Source organism: Notamacropus eugenii, chromosome 2 (assembly GCF_028372415.1).
Source record: "Notamacropus eugenii isolate mMacEug1 chromosome 2, mMacEug1.pri_v2, whole genome shotgun sequence".
NCBI classification, from domain to species: domain Eukaryota; kingdom Metazoa; phylum Chordata; class Mammalia; order Diprotodontia; family Macropodidae; genus Notamacropus; species Notamacropus eugenii.
In genome coordinates this window covers 240,241,937-240,258,035 of record NC_092873.1, presented here as the reverse complement: position 1 = coordinate 240,258,035, position 16,099 = coordinate 240,241,937, and the positions used below count along the sequence as shown (strand labels likewise).

Genomic DNA, 16,099 nt, shown 5'->3' with positions numbered 1-16,099 from the left:
CCCACCTCCTTCCCCTCTTTTCTTTCCCACCAGGGAAGAGGGCAGAAGGAAGATCAGCAGTTGAAGGAGTGAGATGCTATGTGCGTGTGTGTGTGTGTGTGATAAAAGTAGCAGGAGTGCATTGGATCTCTTCTCCCTTCTTTTCTTTTCTTTCACTTCTCCATACCACCCCCAGAGTCACTGACCCCCATCACTGAAAGGAAGAAGTAAGAAACCAGAAACTTGGACCAGGGGAGGGGAGGAAGGTGGTCAAGGAGCAAGGAGTGGGGCAGGGAGAGGAAAAGCAAGAACTCCTATAGCGACTTATTTGCCTATAACATAAGCCGGGGAATGTCCCACTATACAAATGGTTTTCTGTAAAGTTTCAGTACAGGCACAAAACCTTCCCAGTCATCATTTCCTAGACTACAAATAGCTTTTATAGGGTTATTCACTTCATCAGTACAGTACCATGCTTCAAATGCTTGTACTATTGCTATCTCTCTGCTGTTTCATGGTTTCATGAGACTAAACAATAAGGCAAACTAGGGCAAACAAAGCACAAAAGCTCCTGCCTTAGAGGGCTGACTGAGTCTCAGATGGTACAGCCAGTCCAGAGCAGGAGACAGCACAAACAGCCACAGAGGAGGCTGAGGCTAATGTGAGTTGCAAACCATTGAAAACTCCAAAGAAGCCTGGCTTTGTGTGTTGGTTTGTCCTTGTTGGCTCCTCAGTTTTTCTTTCTGACACTCCCATTTCAGGCCAACAGGCTGCTGACAAAATTCTTGTTCGCTACTATTCTTTGGGAAAACTACATAGTGGGGGGGGGGCAAGGTTTACTGAATTTTCAAAAGAGATTTAAGGAACATCTTTCCTGCCCCCAATGAGTGTAGTAGCCTATACATATCAATAACCATTTACTTATAAAGCCTCTAATTCCAATCCACAATAAAGGTAGTTTTCCTTCAAGTCATTGCAGACTAGTTTGAGAGGATTCAGAGTTGCAAGGGATTTTGGACAGGATTTAGTTTAACCTCTGTCTAAGAGATGGGAAGACTGAGGTTCAGAAAGGAAGAAGTAAGGTTCTGCAGAAACTCTGGCTCAGTTTTCTTAATCATCACTTTTTTTCAATCTAGTAGGTCTTGTTAGGTAAGCGTGAAGAAATCATACCACTAGAGACTGATTGTCACCATAAGACATACCCATCAATAATGTGAAGAATACAGAGTGGCATAAGAAGATACACATGAATTAGTGCAAAGTGTGTTCATCTTTTGTTGCCGAAGAAGACCATGCCATCAGAGAAACGATGACGTTTTTGAGTGAGGGAGGGCTGTGCAGGTCACCAGCCCCATTTCTCCTCCATAGCCATCTGGGTCCAGTGACCAGATATTCATCAGGATGACTGGAGATGACCCAGGATGAGGCAATTGGGGTTAAGTGACTTGCCCAAGGTCACACAGCTAGTGAGTGTCAAGTGTCTGAGGTGAGATGAAATAAGCAGAACGAGGGAAACAAAATACAAGATATCTGCAATAATGTCAATGAAAAACAAAAACAAAAAATAAAAGGTAATCTTGTACAATATAATGATCAAGCTTAGTGCCAAAGAAAAGAGGAGAAAATGTACCTCCTCCCCTTATGTGAAGGGATGGGGGACTATGGGCATACTGTGCTGCATCTACTGTCACACTTAGTGGGTGTGTTGGGTCTTTTCTCTCCTCTTACTTCTTTATTCATTGCTACATGGATTGGCTTACTGGAGAAGAAAGGGGGAAAGGATATGTTTATAGATGAAGATTATAATTTTTAAGATATTCAATCATAATTAATGATTTTATTAAGTATTTATGTGCTAGCTCTGTATAGAGCACCATGAGTATCATCTTCCCTGGAAAAGAGAAATCAGGATATCTAAAAACCTGAAAATAAACATTATCAAGATCTGAAATGCAGTAGGAGAGAAAGCATAGCAGAAAATAATTTTCAGGGAAAGTACCTGGTACAGTGGATAGCAATCTGGCCTTAAAGACAGTAGGACTTCCCGCTTCTAATTTGCTGTTTGTAATAAGCTGTTGGTGTGGAAACCATATGACATACTTTTCAAAATAGTGTGCAAATTAACAAAATAAGTTGCAGTAAGTATGAACCTCCTATTATTCTCCTAGATATTAGAGTATTAGCTTGAGAGTTTAGATATAGGGACCTATATTTAGATAGGTCAGGTCTATTTTACTTAATTCTCAGATCTTGGCTATGTATGCTTCAAGACAGGTAAATATGTCAAAGAGCTAAGTTAAGGAGAATAGTGCTACTCTCAAATAACTCTACGGTCACATCAATTTTTGAGTTTCCTATGATAATTGAGATTGAAATCTATCCTTGTCTGTCCATCCTATATGACTCTTGCTCATATCTTCCCATAAATTTACCACAGGTTGTTTATCCAATAAGCAAGTCCTTTTTTGTTTTCTTTCAGCATTGAGAAGGTCCCAGGGGAATACTCCAGATGTCATGTATTATCCTGACCATATGAGCAACTCATCTTCTTTTCTTATATATTTCCTTGATAATATATTTACTCCTTTTCATAGTTCCTCACTGTTATAGTTCACATCTTGAACACACCTATCATGTGCTCCTATGCTGCCCTCTTTGTCATAATAATTCTTAATTCTCTAGAGAATTAAGTATTAAGTATTAATAATTAATTATTATATTAATATTAATTAATTAATATTAATTAAGTATTCCATGTTTCACTGCCATACAGCACCACTGGTGGAATAATGGGATTAAAAATATGGGTCTTTGTTTAGATGGAAAACTTGGGGTGATTAAAGGAATTTTATTGTAAGGTAAGGTCTTATGATATGAAAATAAAGTTGTACTAAGAAATGCCTCCATTGACAATTATAAAATTTCTTGCAGGTAAAAAATTAATTTAGAACAAAAAATTTCTGTTGACTAAAAAAAAAAAAAAAAAGATATACACTCTCTCTTTGGGGGAAGTTTATTCTTCATTGGAGTGACTGATTCCAAAGGAGAAATCAGATAAAACAGAAAATAGAGACAGAGAGATGAACGAGATCAAAGAAAGATCTGTAGAGAAGAAAAACCTACACCCAGAGGAGAAAGGACATACACAAAGAAACAAAAGAAAACAAGTCTTTGATATCACAGATGGAAATCTGTCTTCCTTTTGGCATCTTTGTAAGAATCCTTGTCTGTATCAAAAGAAAAAAATGCACATATCCACAAACATCCAGATGTTCACGAATATTCATGATGTACTTCCAGTTGGGTTGGGACTTGCTCCTGATTTATTTTTGATTAAGTCCCATCAGCTTCTTCCGTGGCCCATGAGATTGATGTCTTTGCAACTGCTTAGAATTAGGTATCTCTTACAAATCACTAAGATTCTACCTAAGCCATTCCTTGTGACAGCTGTTTTAAATATAAACCATGCAAAAGCCAAAACAAAAGTAGCTTATTTTCTAATCTGGAAAAGACTGTCATTGTTTTATTTACAAATTTTAGCTTTCTGGATCATTTTTCCAACATAAGGCTTCTAGAGCTAGATGAAATTTTCTGGATAACATCTGAGGCAGGAGGATACTGAACCACATTTTCCCAGGATCTTGCCATGTTCACGTTGGTCCCTTCCACTGCTTATAGCAGCTAGGGAATGATTAGAAAAGACCAAAGTTAATAAATGACATCCTACAATACTCAAATGAAACTATGGAAGGGAGAAAACTGGGGCTGGGAGAGAGGCAGGAATTTACTGCTAGTTGGTCTGATAAAGGCTTCATTTTCAACTATATAAATAACCCAATAACATCTATAAAAATACAAATTATTCCCCAATTAATAAATGGTCGAAGGATATAAATAAGCAGTTTTCAGAAGAAGAAATCAAAGCTATCTACAATCATATGAAGAAGTGCTCTAAATCACTACTGAATGGAGAAATGCAAATTAAAATAACTGAGATATCACCTCACCTGCATCAGACTGTCTAACATGACAGAAAAGGAAAATGACAAACACTGGAAAGGATGTAGAAAAATAGGGATACTAATGCACTGTTGGTGGACCTATGAACTGATCCAACCATTCTGAAGAAAAATTTGGAACTATGCTCAGGGGAGTCTAAAACTGTACATACCCAGCAATGCTACTACTACTAGGTCTAAATCTCAAAGAGATTTTCTTAAAAAAGAAAAGGACCTGTATGTACAAAAATATTTATAGCAACTCTTTTTGTGGTGGCAAAAAATTGGATATTGAGGGGATGCCCAATTAGGAAATGGCTCAACAAGCTGCGGTATATGATTATGATGGAGTACCACTGTACTATACAATGATGAGCAGGACAGTTTCAGAAAAACCTGGGAAGACTTACACAAACTGATTCAAAGTAAAATGAGAAGAACCAGGAGAATGCTGCACACAGTAACAGCAATACTGTACTATGATCAACTGTGAATGACTTAGCTATTCTAATCAATACAATGATGATCCAAGACAATTCTGAAGGACTTATGATGAAAAATGCTATGCACCTCCAGAAAAAAAATTGATGAAGTCTGAGTACAGATATAAATATAATTTTTGTTTTGTAAGACTTCACATGTATAACTGATATATTTCCTGCTTTCTCAATGAGTGGGGGAGGAGCAGAAATGAGGGACAGAATTCAAAACTCAAAAAAGAATTTAAATGAATGTCAAAAATAGATAAATAATGATTTTGGTTTTTTTGAGAAAGGCAATAATTTTTTTTTAAATTCAGAATGTAAAAGAAATAGATCTATGATTTCATTTCTGTAAGCATCTTCCTCATTATCTCCTAATAGGGCAAAACTATCACAGCTCAATGACTGTTCATTGGTTCATCCCTCATCTTCATCACAGGCCAACTTGTCTTCTTTTTTGCTCATAAGCTTATTTTGACAAAATCACCATATCAACACAAAGAGAAAGAATCAAGAAAATCTGCTACTTATTATCTGTTTAATGTGGTTATATCAATCTCTTTGGGCTTCTATTTCTTCAGCTATAATGTAAGGTTGTGGGATTAAATCATTTCCAAATTCTCTTTCAGCTTTAAACTCTATTTGTTCTTAGTTTACACAAACCAAGAACATATGAGAAATAGCAAATAAAAAGGCTAAAGATCTACTGCATCAGGAGAGTATAAGACTTGGAATCCAAAAGACGTAATTTCAAATCTAGCTTCCTGACCCCTACTAGCTGTGTGACGCTAGGAAAGTCACTTAGCCTCAGTTTCTCCATCTACAAAATGGGGATAACAGTACCTAATTCTAAGAGTTGTTGTATCAAATGAGTTAACATATATAAAGTGCTTTGTAAACCTGAAAAATACTATATAAATTCCAATTACTATTATTTTTACTATGGGTAGGCATAGTAACTAAAAAAAAATAGCTGAGAGCAAGACAGAAAAGTATAAAAAGCAGACAAAAACAAACAAAAGGATCACCACTGTCTGGGGCCATTTTGGAAAAGTCATTTAACTTCACAGAAGCTCCATGTTTGAAAGATTTTCAAAGTAGACTAAACCATACCTGAACAGAAATGCCATCTGCAACACCCAGCCTTTTCTGGATTATCTTTCTAGGACTGTTTTCTCATGAACAGAATGAGGAGATTGGATGCTTTTATCTACAACATCCCTGACAGCTCTAAGTTGTATGACCCAGCTCTACTTGGCTCTCTCATTGGATGTTTTCTTTTGGAATACCTGCACATGATTTGCTCATGATAATTTTCTAGATGCACTGGAATAAGCATAGGATCCGGGCTCACATACTACTCCAGACACACATTCACTATGAGCACAGCCAAGTCACGATTCCACTATGCAATATGAGAAAAACAAAGCAAACACATTTATGTTTGGTAGGTACCTATGTTTCAAGCAGCATACTCTCAATTATTTATCTTTCCAAGCACATTACAACATTCAAAACAAACTAACTGGATAATCTTTCCCAGGACAAAAATTAAGTCATTTTCACAGTGGCCAGGTGCAAGAAAAAACTACAGAAATGCCACTGAAGCTGTTCAGCAATATTTTTGTAATTTGAAGACCTTCCCAACTATCAGGATATTATACCCCACACTTCACACACAGACGTAATTTATTGGTTTCCTTAATTATGCAGTCAGTCTCTGCAGGTCCTCCTCACAGCAGAGAGAGAACGCGCATTGAAATGCATGTCAGGTTCAAAGAAAAATTCTTACGAAATTACAAGACAGGATAAGCAGAATGGTACTGAATATGAGAGCATCTTGTCATAAAATGAGGTGGCAAAATCATCTTTTTCTTTATGTGTTGATGGCAGTGGGATGTACAGAACTGCTGAATAAGTTTGGATCAGACATTTAATTACAAGTGTTGCATTGTCAGAAGGGGGGCTAGGCACAGAAACTTATTAGCATCTGGCAAGCTCTACAGTGAGTGCTACAGAGGATTCATTTGTCTAGTGTTCAAATGGAAGGCCACAGCAGGCTACAGTTCAGAATCCCTATCTGATGCTCAGTAAAAAGGACCAATTTGAAAATCCAGTAAGACCCCAAAGCCAAGGAAACTTTTCGAAAAGTAAGAACCACCTCCCCCCGAGACACACACGAAAGCAACAATCTAACAGAATAGCATTTAAACTCAAGACAATTTGAAAAAAAAATGCTCACCCTTATCCTCTCTAGTGTTTAAAACAAAAACATGAAGAATTTGAGAAAATACAGTGAGGTATCCATTATCAACATGATGGAAGGCTTTTCCGTGTGCTAACTTTACCACCACCATATCCACCCCTAGCTGAACTTCGGTGATCTCTCAAAACCAAGGGAGTGGAGAGAGGCTGTAGACTGAGGCAAGCAATCTCAATTATTAATTTGTGCATCTGGGCCTCTTGAACAATTGAGGATGTACATAAATCCTGATGTTCACACACTTCACCTTTACAGCAAATCAGAAACACCAAGAGAGAGAAGGGAGAGAGGAGAAAGGTGGGAGGGAAGGAGAGAGGGAGAGAGAGAGAAAAAAGAGGGTAGGGGAAGGGAGGAGAAAGTAGAGAAGGAGAGGAAAGGGAAGAGGAAGGAAAGAGAGTAGAAAGGGGAGAGTGGGAAGGGGAGAGGGGAAAGAGAAGAGAAAGAGGAGAATGCTATTTTTAGTGACTTTCTAATATACTCTAATATAGTCTTGCAAAGCAAAGTCCAGTTTGAACCATTCCAACTTGAACAACAAAATACTCATTTTCTTCTTGCAAATTGAGTTCAATTGAAAGAGAATATCCTATAATAGCTTTTTAATGTCACTAATAAAACAACACTTTAAAGAAAGAGGCTAAGGTAAAATGAGTTTCTCATATAATGTTCACGTGGGCTATATCAAATATTCCATTGCCAAAATTCTACTTCAATCATGTAATGGAGCTTCTCCTGAGTTTCCAAAGGCCATGTCAATGAAGTGCAAGCTCTTCCAAGATGGAAAGCCTCCAACACAAGCCCAGTAACAGATCATTATCTAAGGATCAAGCAGCTCAGCTACATTTGGAGGGGCTCACCACCAAAACATGGACCACCAAAAGATGATTTTGGTTTTGGTCCATGGCCACTCACAATCCAAAAATGTGAGAAGATTATGTTCTGCACTAGTGAACAAAACAAACTGATAAAATCTTAGATATTTCTGAGGTAATACTCAAGGTTATTACTGAACTTGAAATGTGCTCAAAGTGACTTCAGAGATACTTGAAATCAGTCCTGCGCCACACTGCGAAATAAATCTTCCAAAATGCACTACTCAAATTCCATCAGGCTCCTATGAACAATATTCAATGGTTCCTTATCACCCACTGAATAAAATCAAAACTCCTTAATCTAGCATTGAAAGCTTTTCACAATATAGTCCCAGCCTACCTTTACAGTTTTATCTTACACTGATCTCCTTCGCATACCCTCATGTTTCAACCAACTTGGAAAATTCACATTGGCAGAACATATCCCATGATTTCTCACCTCCATGCCCTTGCCTCCACCAGCTTGGTTTATTGAAATCTGTTGTTGTTGTTGTTGTTGTTGTTCAATCATATCCAACTCTTCATGGCCCCTTTTGGGGTTTTCTTGGCAAACATACTGGAGTGGTTTACCTTTTCCTTCTCCAGATCATTGTATAGATGAGGAAGTGGAGACAAACAGGGTTAAGTGACTTGCCCAGGGTCACACAACTAGTAAGTATCTGAGGCCAGATTTGAACTCAGTAAGATGAGTCTTTCTGATTCCAGGACTGGCACTCTATCTACTGCATTACCACCTCGTTGCCTGTTGAAATGATATCCACCCATCAGAACCTAGTTCATACATTACCTTTTCCATGCACCCTTCCCTCATCTGTTCCACCAAAAGTGATTCCTCTTTTCTCTAAACTCTCACACTTTTCATTTACCTCTTATCTACCTAGCAAGCTCTACTACATTCTCCATTTCTTTTCATCCTTTCTAGACTGTAAGCTCTTTGAAGGCAGAGATAGATTGTGATCCTTCTTTGTATCCCTCTAGACCCTGGCAAACCAGTGCCTAATACATAGAAGACATTTATACACTTCTAAAACTTCAGTGACCTCAATGCTATATTGTCATTCTATATATCCTATCTAGTGTGGCTTTGCATTCTGTTTTAGAAACAGAGTATTTTAAAAACATATTATCTTGCCTAAATGTTCTTTCCTACTTTTACAGCCCCTAAAGAACAACCAAGTGTCCATCTCAACCTGGAATCCTTCCATTTTGGACATGTAAATGAGTAAGTCCAGGATCAAACTGCAGCAGTGATTTGGCTCATGAAGGACATGTAAGAAAAAGTACAGCTTGTAGCCCCTAGGCTGTACATCACTGCCATGATGCTCAATTGATAGCCATACAAATTTGTTTCTGCCAGACACCAAACCAATTCCACGTCAAAGATGCAGAGGAAGCAGAAAATAGTCAGTAATAAGAGGCCACCTTTTGGGAGTCCCTTTCCTGGCCAGTGTCATTTTGACAGATGTCACACTTAATATCACCAGAGATGGGTCCATTATGGACTTGGAAAACTGTTGCCATTTCTGATTGCGATTTTTCCCAGCCAAAAAAACACATGGCGCATGGGGATGAGCCAAATGTTGAGAAACATGGGGGACTCCCCTGATGTTCACAGATACTAATGCCTTAATCCTCAGCCCAGGCAGAGGCCTAACTCCAAATTCAAAAAAAGGTTTCAGGGTCCATTTGGGGACTAAATAAAAATCTTTGCCATCACTATAATTTTGAAAAATAATGCATCTTTATGTGGTTATACATTTTTTACCCATCTGTACCTACAATTCCCACCACGTAAAATATCTGGCTTAAAAGCCATTGGATACAATATTTTATTCCTGTCTGGGTCAGAACAACTAGACCAAAACAGCACTAAGCTGGTCCAACCAATTCTGAAAGTTAATCACTGAGAAAAATGTGTGATGCACTTATCAAAACTTTCCCCCCAAATAATTAAATGAAGGTATTTTGTATGCTGGATAACAATGGTAAAAGGACTACTTACTCTTCTCTAGTTAATATGTAATTGGGTCTAAATGACACTTCTATTTATTTGAAACAAGGCACTTGCAACTACATATTATTTCACACCACTACGTTCAACTAGCATCTGAGAATCTAACCAACTGTAGCTCTATCCATGTCATGAATCAGAACTGTAAAAAGGGAAATTCTAAAGCCCTTCTACTATATCAGACCCATGAAATTTAACTCCCCAGGTCTTGGGTTCCTCATCTGAAAAATAGGGGTAGACAGGGTCAGGCTGGATAGATGGCCACTAAGATTCCTTTCAGCCTTAAATCTATAATGTTATGAATGCTCTTTGTCTATGAAGCACTTTGGGTTCTTAAGGGGTGGATGGGAGTGGAGAGAAAGGGGAAGAGAGGCTATGTAAAGCGGATCCAGATAAAGCCTCCCCCAAATCCCTGCTTTCCCTTTTAGAAATATTAAAAGAGCATTTTCTTGGTCTGAAGTCTTTGGGCTAATTGAAAAGAGAAACTCTATTATTCTCTATCAATTCTGAAACAATCAGATTCAGGTAATAATTAGAGTAAGTGAACCAGAAAGTTTTTGATTACAGCATATACATACACACACACACACACACACACACACACAGACATACATATACATTAATAGAAGGTAGCAAGGTACTGAGCAGCAGGAAAGAGGAATTCTTGAAGCAAATGATCAAAGAACTGAGTGTTTTTTAGGAAAATGTTACTCTATTGTCCTATGTGATGAGGCAAACTATTCTTATCATATTGTGAAATATTCCTTGTTCAAAAATCCCATCTATGAGGACTTCAAAATGCCTCATATTAGAACCCTGTCCAGGGGCAAGAGGGGACTGTCATTTGGAACATTTCTCTTTCTAAGAAAAAGGTTTGCCAAATAATCGTAAATTAATTTTTAAAAATTTCTGGCATGGCTTGTGCCTATAACACAGAATATAGTATTAATTTTTCCTTCACCAAGAGATACAAAGAATCATAATTTTTGCCTTCATTTATATTTCCAAGAAATTTGACATAACCTGTGCTAGTGAGCTTCTTGATATTCAAAAACAGGCATTTTCTAAGTAGCAGCAGTGCTGAGATCCAGTCCTGGTTGCAGTCCAGTGGTTCTGTTATCAAGTGAGGGGGTAGCCTTGGAAACCTCACTAATTGCCTTGGATCACTACTCTTCTGATCCATCAAACAAAAGAGTTGTAACTCCCAGGTACAACCTGAGTAATGGATAACCACAAAGAACGCCTCAGATAAACTCCTAGAGTCTTCATTGTTCAGAATGACATATGAAGCTGAAAGAGCAAACTGGAAGGTGGTTGCAGAGATGAGACACCTCCTCTTTGTCTTGGCAAATTCAGCCAGACTGATTGGATTGCACAAAATAGAGACTGAGCTCCAAGATGCCAGTTTGACGGAGTTGCTTTCCTAAGAGTGCAGTTGGGAGGATGAACAGTTGAATCACAAGTCTGGCTCAAATTAGCTCCCATCAATTTAACCCACCACCAAGTTCTTGCACCTCTGATGCGAACTAATTAAGCTCATGTGGTTTTTTTCCCCAGACTGTCTTTTGCAGCTCTGGAACAGAGCACACCAAATTAGGCCCATCTGTCTAAATGGAACTATGTTCCTTCCCATCATAAGGCATGCTTCGTTACCTTGAACAGAAGCTTCCTTCTAAAATTCCCTAACATTGTGAAGATGACTGCGTTATCCCCAACTCTTATCTGGACAATAATTATATAATTATAAGAATGATGTTTCGATGTTAGGTAAAAAAAAGACAAGACTGCTCCATTCACAGATTCATAGCAAAAGTTTCTCTGCCTTGGGGGCATGTTCAGTGAAGTCTCCAGACAATCTTTCATGTTCAAATCAACAGCATTACAGATTTTCTTTTGATACAATACTTAAGTTGTTCTACAGCTCTAAGCTGGCCAAAAAAAGAAATATCTTCTCATTAAAAATGTCCCAGTAGGAGGCACTACGTAATTTTAACCAAGCACAGGAGTCTTTTGCCCTACGAGATTACATTCTTAAAAGGAAGAAAAGACCCCTATCATTAACACCAGCAACGAAACAAAGACAGTAGGAAAGAAATCCCCTTGGGCAGTAGCTGCTCTAGTACTATTGGGTCATGCTCCAAAGACACACATATTTTATCTCCCACTAGATACACTTGTAAGGATAAAAAATTTATTCTATTAAAATATGACTGCCTGGCTAGCTATTAAAGCTGTGAATGAAGGGAAGAAGAATCAATTTATAACTGAGAACCCTGAAATAACATTACTCCAGATCCAAGAAAATTTCATTCAATTATACTTAAGGTCTAATGTTCTATTAGAAAAATTAACAAGTTAATATTTTTAAAAAAGAATTTTCAGATACTTAATAATATAACTGTAATCAAAAGACATGTAACAAAGTATAAATAGGTAAAAAGATTAAGTAATGTAAGCATAAAAATAAGAATTAGCAAATGGTAGTATTTTCATAACATTAAGTCTTGCAGAACACTTTACACACATTACCTCAATTGTTCTTGGCAGATCTGCACGATGTTAATGCCATTTTGATTTGATTTTACTGCTGAGGACAGCAAGACTCAGAAAGATTCCACCATTTGCCCATGGGCACACCGCTTATACCAGAGGCAAAATTTGAACTCAGATCTTCCCTGAACCCAAATCCAGCAGCAACTTAAAAAGTGTTTACTGACTTACTGTCTGATTCTATTATACCACAGGGTCTCCCTATACAAACAAAGGAGCCACCGACTCAATATTTTGACTTGTTTTTATTGAATTCTCTTTTTCCCAACTCTTCTAGGGTGGAGAGGGAAGAATCTTCTTTCATGGCAAAAAGGTGGGGATCAAATGTTGGGAACACTGTCAAACAAAGTTAATTTTGTTTTTGCATAATTGGGTTTTTTTCATCATAAGAAAGACTACTGAGGGCTGGAAATGACTCATATAGAGACAAAAATACAATACAATGTGTTTTTTTTTTAATTAAAGGAAGTAATAAAATAAATTAAAGATGACTGGAGGGAAAAGTCACAATTTAGTGAACTTGATTACTACTTTTATTTGGATATTTGCTTACAGAAGGTTAACATGGAAATGCTAGTACATATACAGAGAGCTATATAAAAATTCAGTATTCATACAGAGAATTCCAAAATACTCCATTAGTTACATGAGTTGATATTAAAATTAAGGAAAGAGCCCTGAACTTGATTCCTAGGACCTTGTTCAAATGGGCTCTGCTTTTTACTACCTATGCTACCTTGGACAAGTCACCTGACCTCTTCAGACCTCGGTTTCTCCATCTATAAAATCATGGGACTGGAGATATTTAAAGTCCTTTTCAACTTTAAATACTGTAATTCCAAACTTTCCATTTTAAGTATGACATTTTTGGAGAGGAGAAATGGGAAATCTCTGGTTCACAGTGCTAATAGAATTGTTAGTATCTTGTATAAAGAACATTAGCTTAGGAAGGATGAACTGATTTCCACTCTCTGTAATTTATTCAATTTATGTCCCTATTAACCTGAGCTGATCCTGTAAAATTTAATTTAAATACAAGCTCCTTAAGTGGGGGTCTAGTAGCTGAACTGTTCCAGGTAAAATTTTGATAATAAATGACAATAAAATGGGGATTATTTGAGCTGGAAAAGGAATCCACTATGATGGCAAATAAGAAATTAGCTGTATTGTGCATACCCTTTGTTCCAACAATATCACTACTAAGTCTACATCCCAAGAGATCATAAAAATGGGAAAAGGACTTAGATGTACAAAAATATTTATAGCGGCTCTATTTGTAGTGGCAAAGATTTGGAAATTGAGGGGATGTCTATCCTCTAATCGGGGAATGGCTGAATGAGTTGTGGTATATGAATGTAATGGAATACTATTATGTTATATATAAGAAATGATGAACAGGAAGATTTCAGAAAAACCTGCAAAGACTTACATGAACTGATGCTGAGTGAAATGAGCAGAACCAGGAGAACATTGTACACAGTAACAGCCACACTGTGGGATGATTAACTGTGATAGACTTAGCTCTTCTCAGCAATATAATGATCCAAGCCAATTCCAAAAGACTCATGATGGAAAATGCTAACCACTTCCAGAGAAAGACCATGGAGTCTGAATGTAAATCAAAGGACATAATTTTCACTTTTTTTTTGGTTATTTTTTGTGGGTTTTTTTATTTTGTTCTGTTTCTTCTTTAACAACATGACTAATATAGAAACCAGTTCTATATAATTGCACATGTATAATCTATATCAGATTGTTTTCTGTCTAGGAGAGGAGGGAGAGAAGGATAAAGAAAAAATTGGAATTCAAAATCTTATAAAAACACGAATGTTGAAAATTGTCTTTACATGTAATTGGAAAAAATAAAATACTATTATAAAATTGACAGCAACCAAAAAAGAAATTAGTTGGACCATTTCACTCACCAAATCAAGGTCTTGAGAAACTCTTCGTTTCCGTAGCTCTTCCATTCTTTCACATACATCAGAGAAACAGGTATTATAATAATCTGCATATTGTTGTGCCAGGTCATCAATGTTTCCCAGTGAACCATCCTGGAGGCAAAGGAAGAAAATAGCACAAAGAAACAAGGGAGTTCATTTCTAATAATAACAGCAACAAAAATAGCTGCCACTTCCTTGTCACTTAACAGTTCACCAAACAAACCCTTAAGTTCATTATCTCATCTGAGCTTTCCAATAGCTCAGTGAAGCAGGGAACATAAATAGCATTTCCATCAAGGAACCCAGCACAATGAGATGTCAAGTGATTTGCCCAAAGCCTATATAGCTGCTAAATTGCAGAGCCAGGATGCAAATCAAAGAGTACTGGCTCCAAGTCCAGAGTTCTTACTCCCCACAACTGGCTGCTACATCAGGAAAGTTCACATAATATATAATCAATTTAAAACCCTAAAATTCATTTCCTCTACCTTCTCAGTACACAGATCTAGAAATGCAAATATTCAAGTAGTCAATTGTAGGCTACTCTATGAGTATTCACTAATTAAATGACTTTCACTGAATTAAAATACAGTACATACTGGCTTAAAAAGTTACTTGTACAGTGCTAATTTTATGGTACCCTTAATAAAAAAAGGGGCACATGTGTAGTAAGGAGCCTAAGGATCAACAACACCAATAATGTTAAAATCAATTACGTAAGTATAGAATTATGTCCCGTGACATTTGGTGCACTATCCCATGAATTCCTTGGAGGATAATAAGGGGTGAAAGAATGCAGAGAAAACTCTTCCTGACAAAAGTCTGGGTCAGGGGCTGTGTGTCAGATTCCCTGCCACGTTGAGGCCACATGTGGCCTTCTTGGTCCTCAGGTGCAGCCTTTTGACTGAGTCCAAGTTTTACAGAGCAAATTCTTTGATTAAGGGGATTTGTTCTGTGAAGATTGGATTCAGTCAAAGGGCCATACCTGAGGACCTGTCACATCTGACTGTGTAATGGGTTAAGGAACGGCTGAGGTACCTCCTGGTAGACTGTCTGCCTCCACCTTTTTCATCACTCCGCACTGAACTGAAACTTATTAAAAGCCTGGACTTCACCTTCTGTGATTGTTTTCTCATGCATTATATGAGCCTCGTTATGATGACAGAGGCTTAAGAAGCCTCTGGCCCTTTCCAGCTTAATACCCAGGACACTTGTCTCTGCATAAACCCACTGCATAATGAATACTTGTGTAATTTAATTGAATTGCATGCCCAAACTGAATTTGAACAACAATCTCTCTGTTACTTTCTCCCTCCTTCCCCTCCCTTGTTGGTGCAGGAGAAGGTACAACCAAGTTCCTCACTAAACCCTAGCTCAAAGCCACATGGAACATGACAGTATTTAAGAAATTTTTAATTTCATGTGTGTAGAAACATAGCCTGAAAAAGCATATCTATATGGCTGCTACAAATACATGTAAATTAAACCATTACACTTTAGAGGAATGGAGGAGGTACTTGGTATAACCACAGCTACAGGAAGAAATCCTAAGGAAACAAAGGATCAAGGGCATCTTCAAAGATAAAACAGACCATTTTTTTAATATAAAATTTAAAAGCTTCTTCAAGAGAAAAGTCAATACAACTAGAACAAGACAACCTGCTAATTGGGGGGAGGGAAGTATCATTGCAGCAAATATCTTTAATAAAAAAAAAAAATCATTGATTTCCAAGACTTACGAGGACTATTGATATAAATAAAAGATCAATGAACAATAATAACTAACAATCATAAAGCAATTTAAAGTTTGCAAATTACTTTATGTTATCTCATTTGATCTTCACAACAATTCTGTGAGGTAGATACTATTATTATCCCCATTTTATAAAAAGGCTTAAGTGACTTGCCCAGGGATAACTAACCAATAAGTGTCTGAGGCAGTATTTGAACTCAGGGCTTCTTGACTCCAAATCCAACACTCTAGCCAATGTGCTATCTAGCTGC

The 16,099-nt window shown here is 37.3% G+C and overlaps 1 protein-coding gene across 2 annotated transcripts in view; it reads right to left on the bottom strand.

Moving 5' to 3' along the window:
• Positions 1–16,099, bottom strand: part of SASH1 (SAM and SH3 domain containing 1) — a 287,008-nt gene that overhangs the window by 142,949 nt on the left and 127,960 nt on the right. For both annotated transcript variants that reach the window (XM_072643668.1, XM_072643666.1), the window contains exon 2: positions 14,078–14,206. In XM_072643668.1, the coding sequence (XP_072499769.1) occupies positions 14,078–14,206 (129 nt within the window). The remainder of the gene's footprint in view (positions 1–14,077; positions 14,207–16,099) is intronic.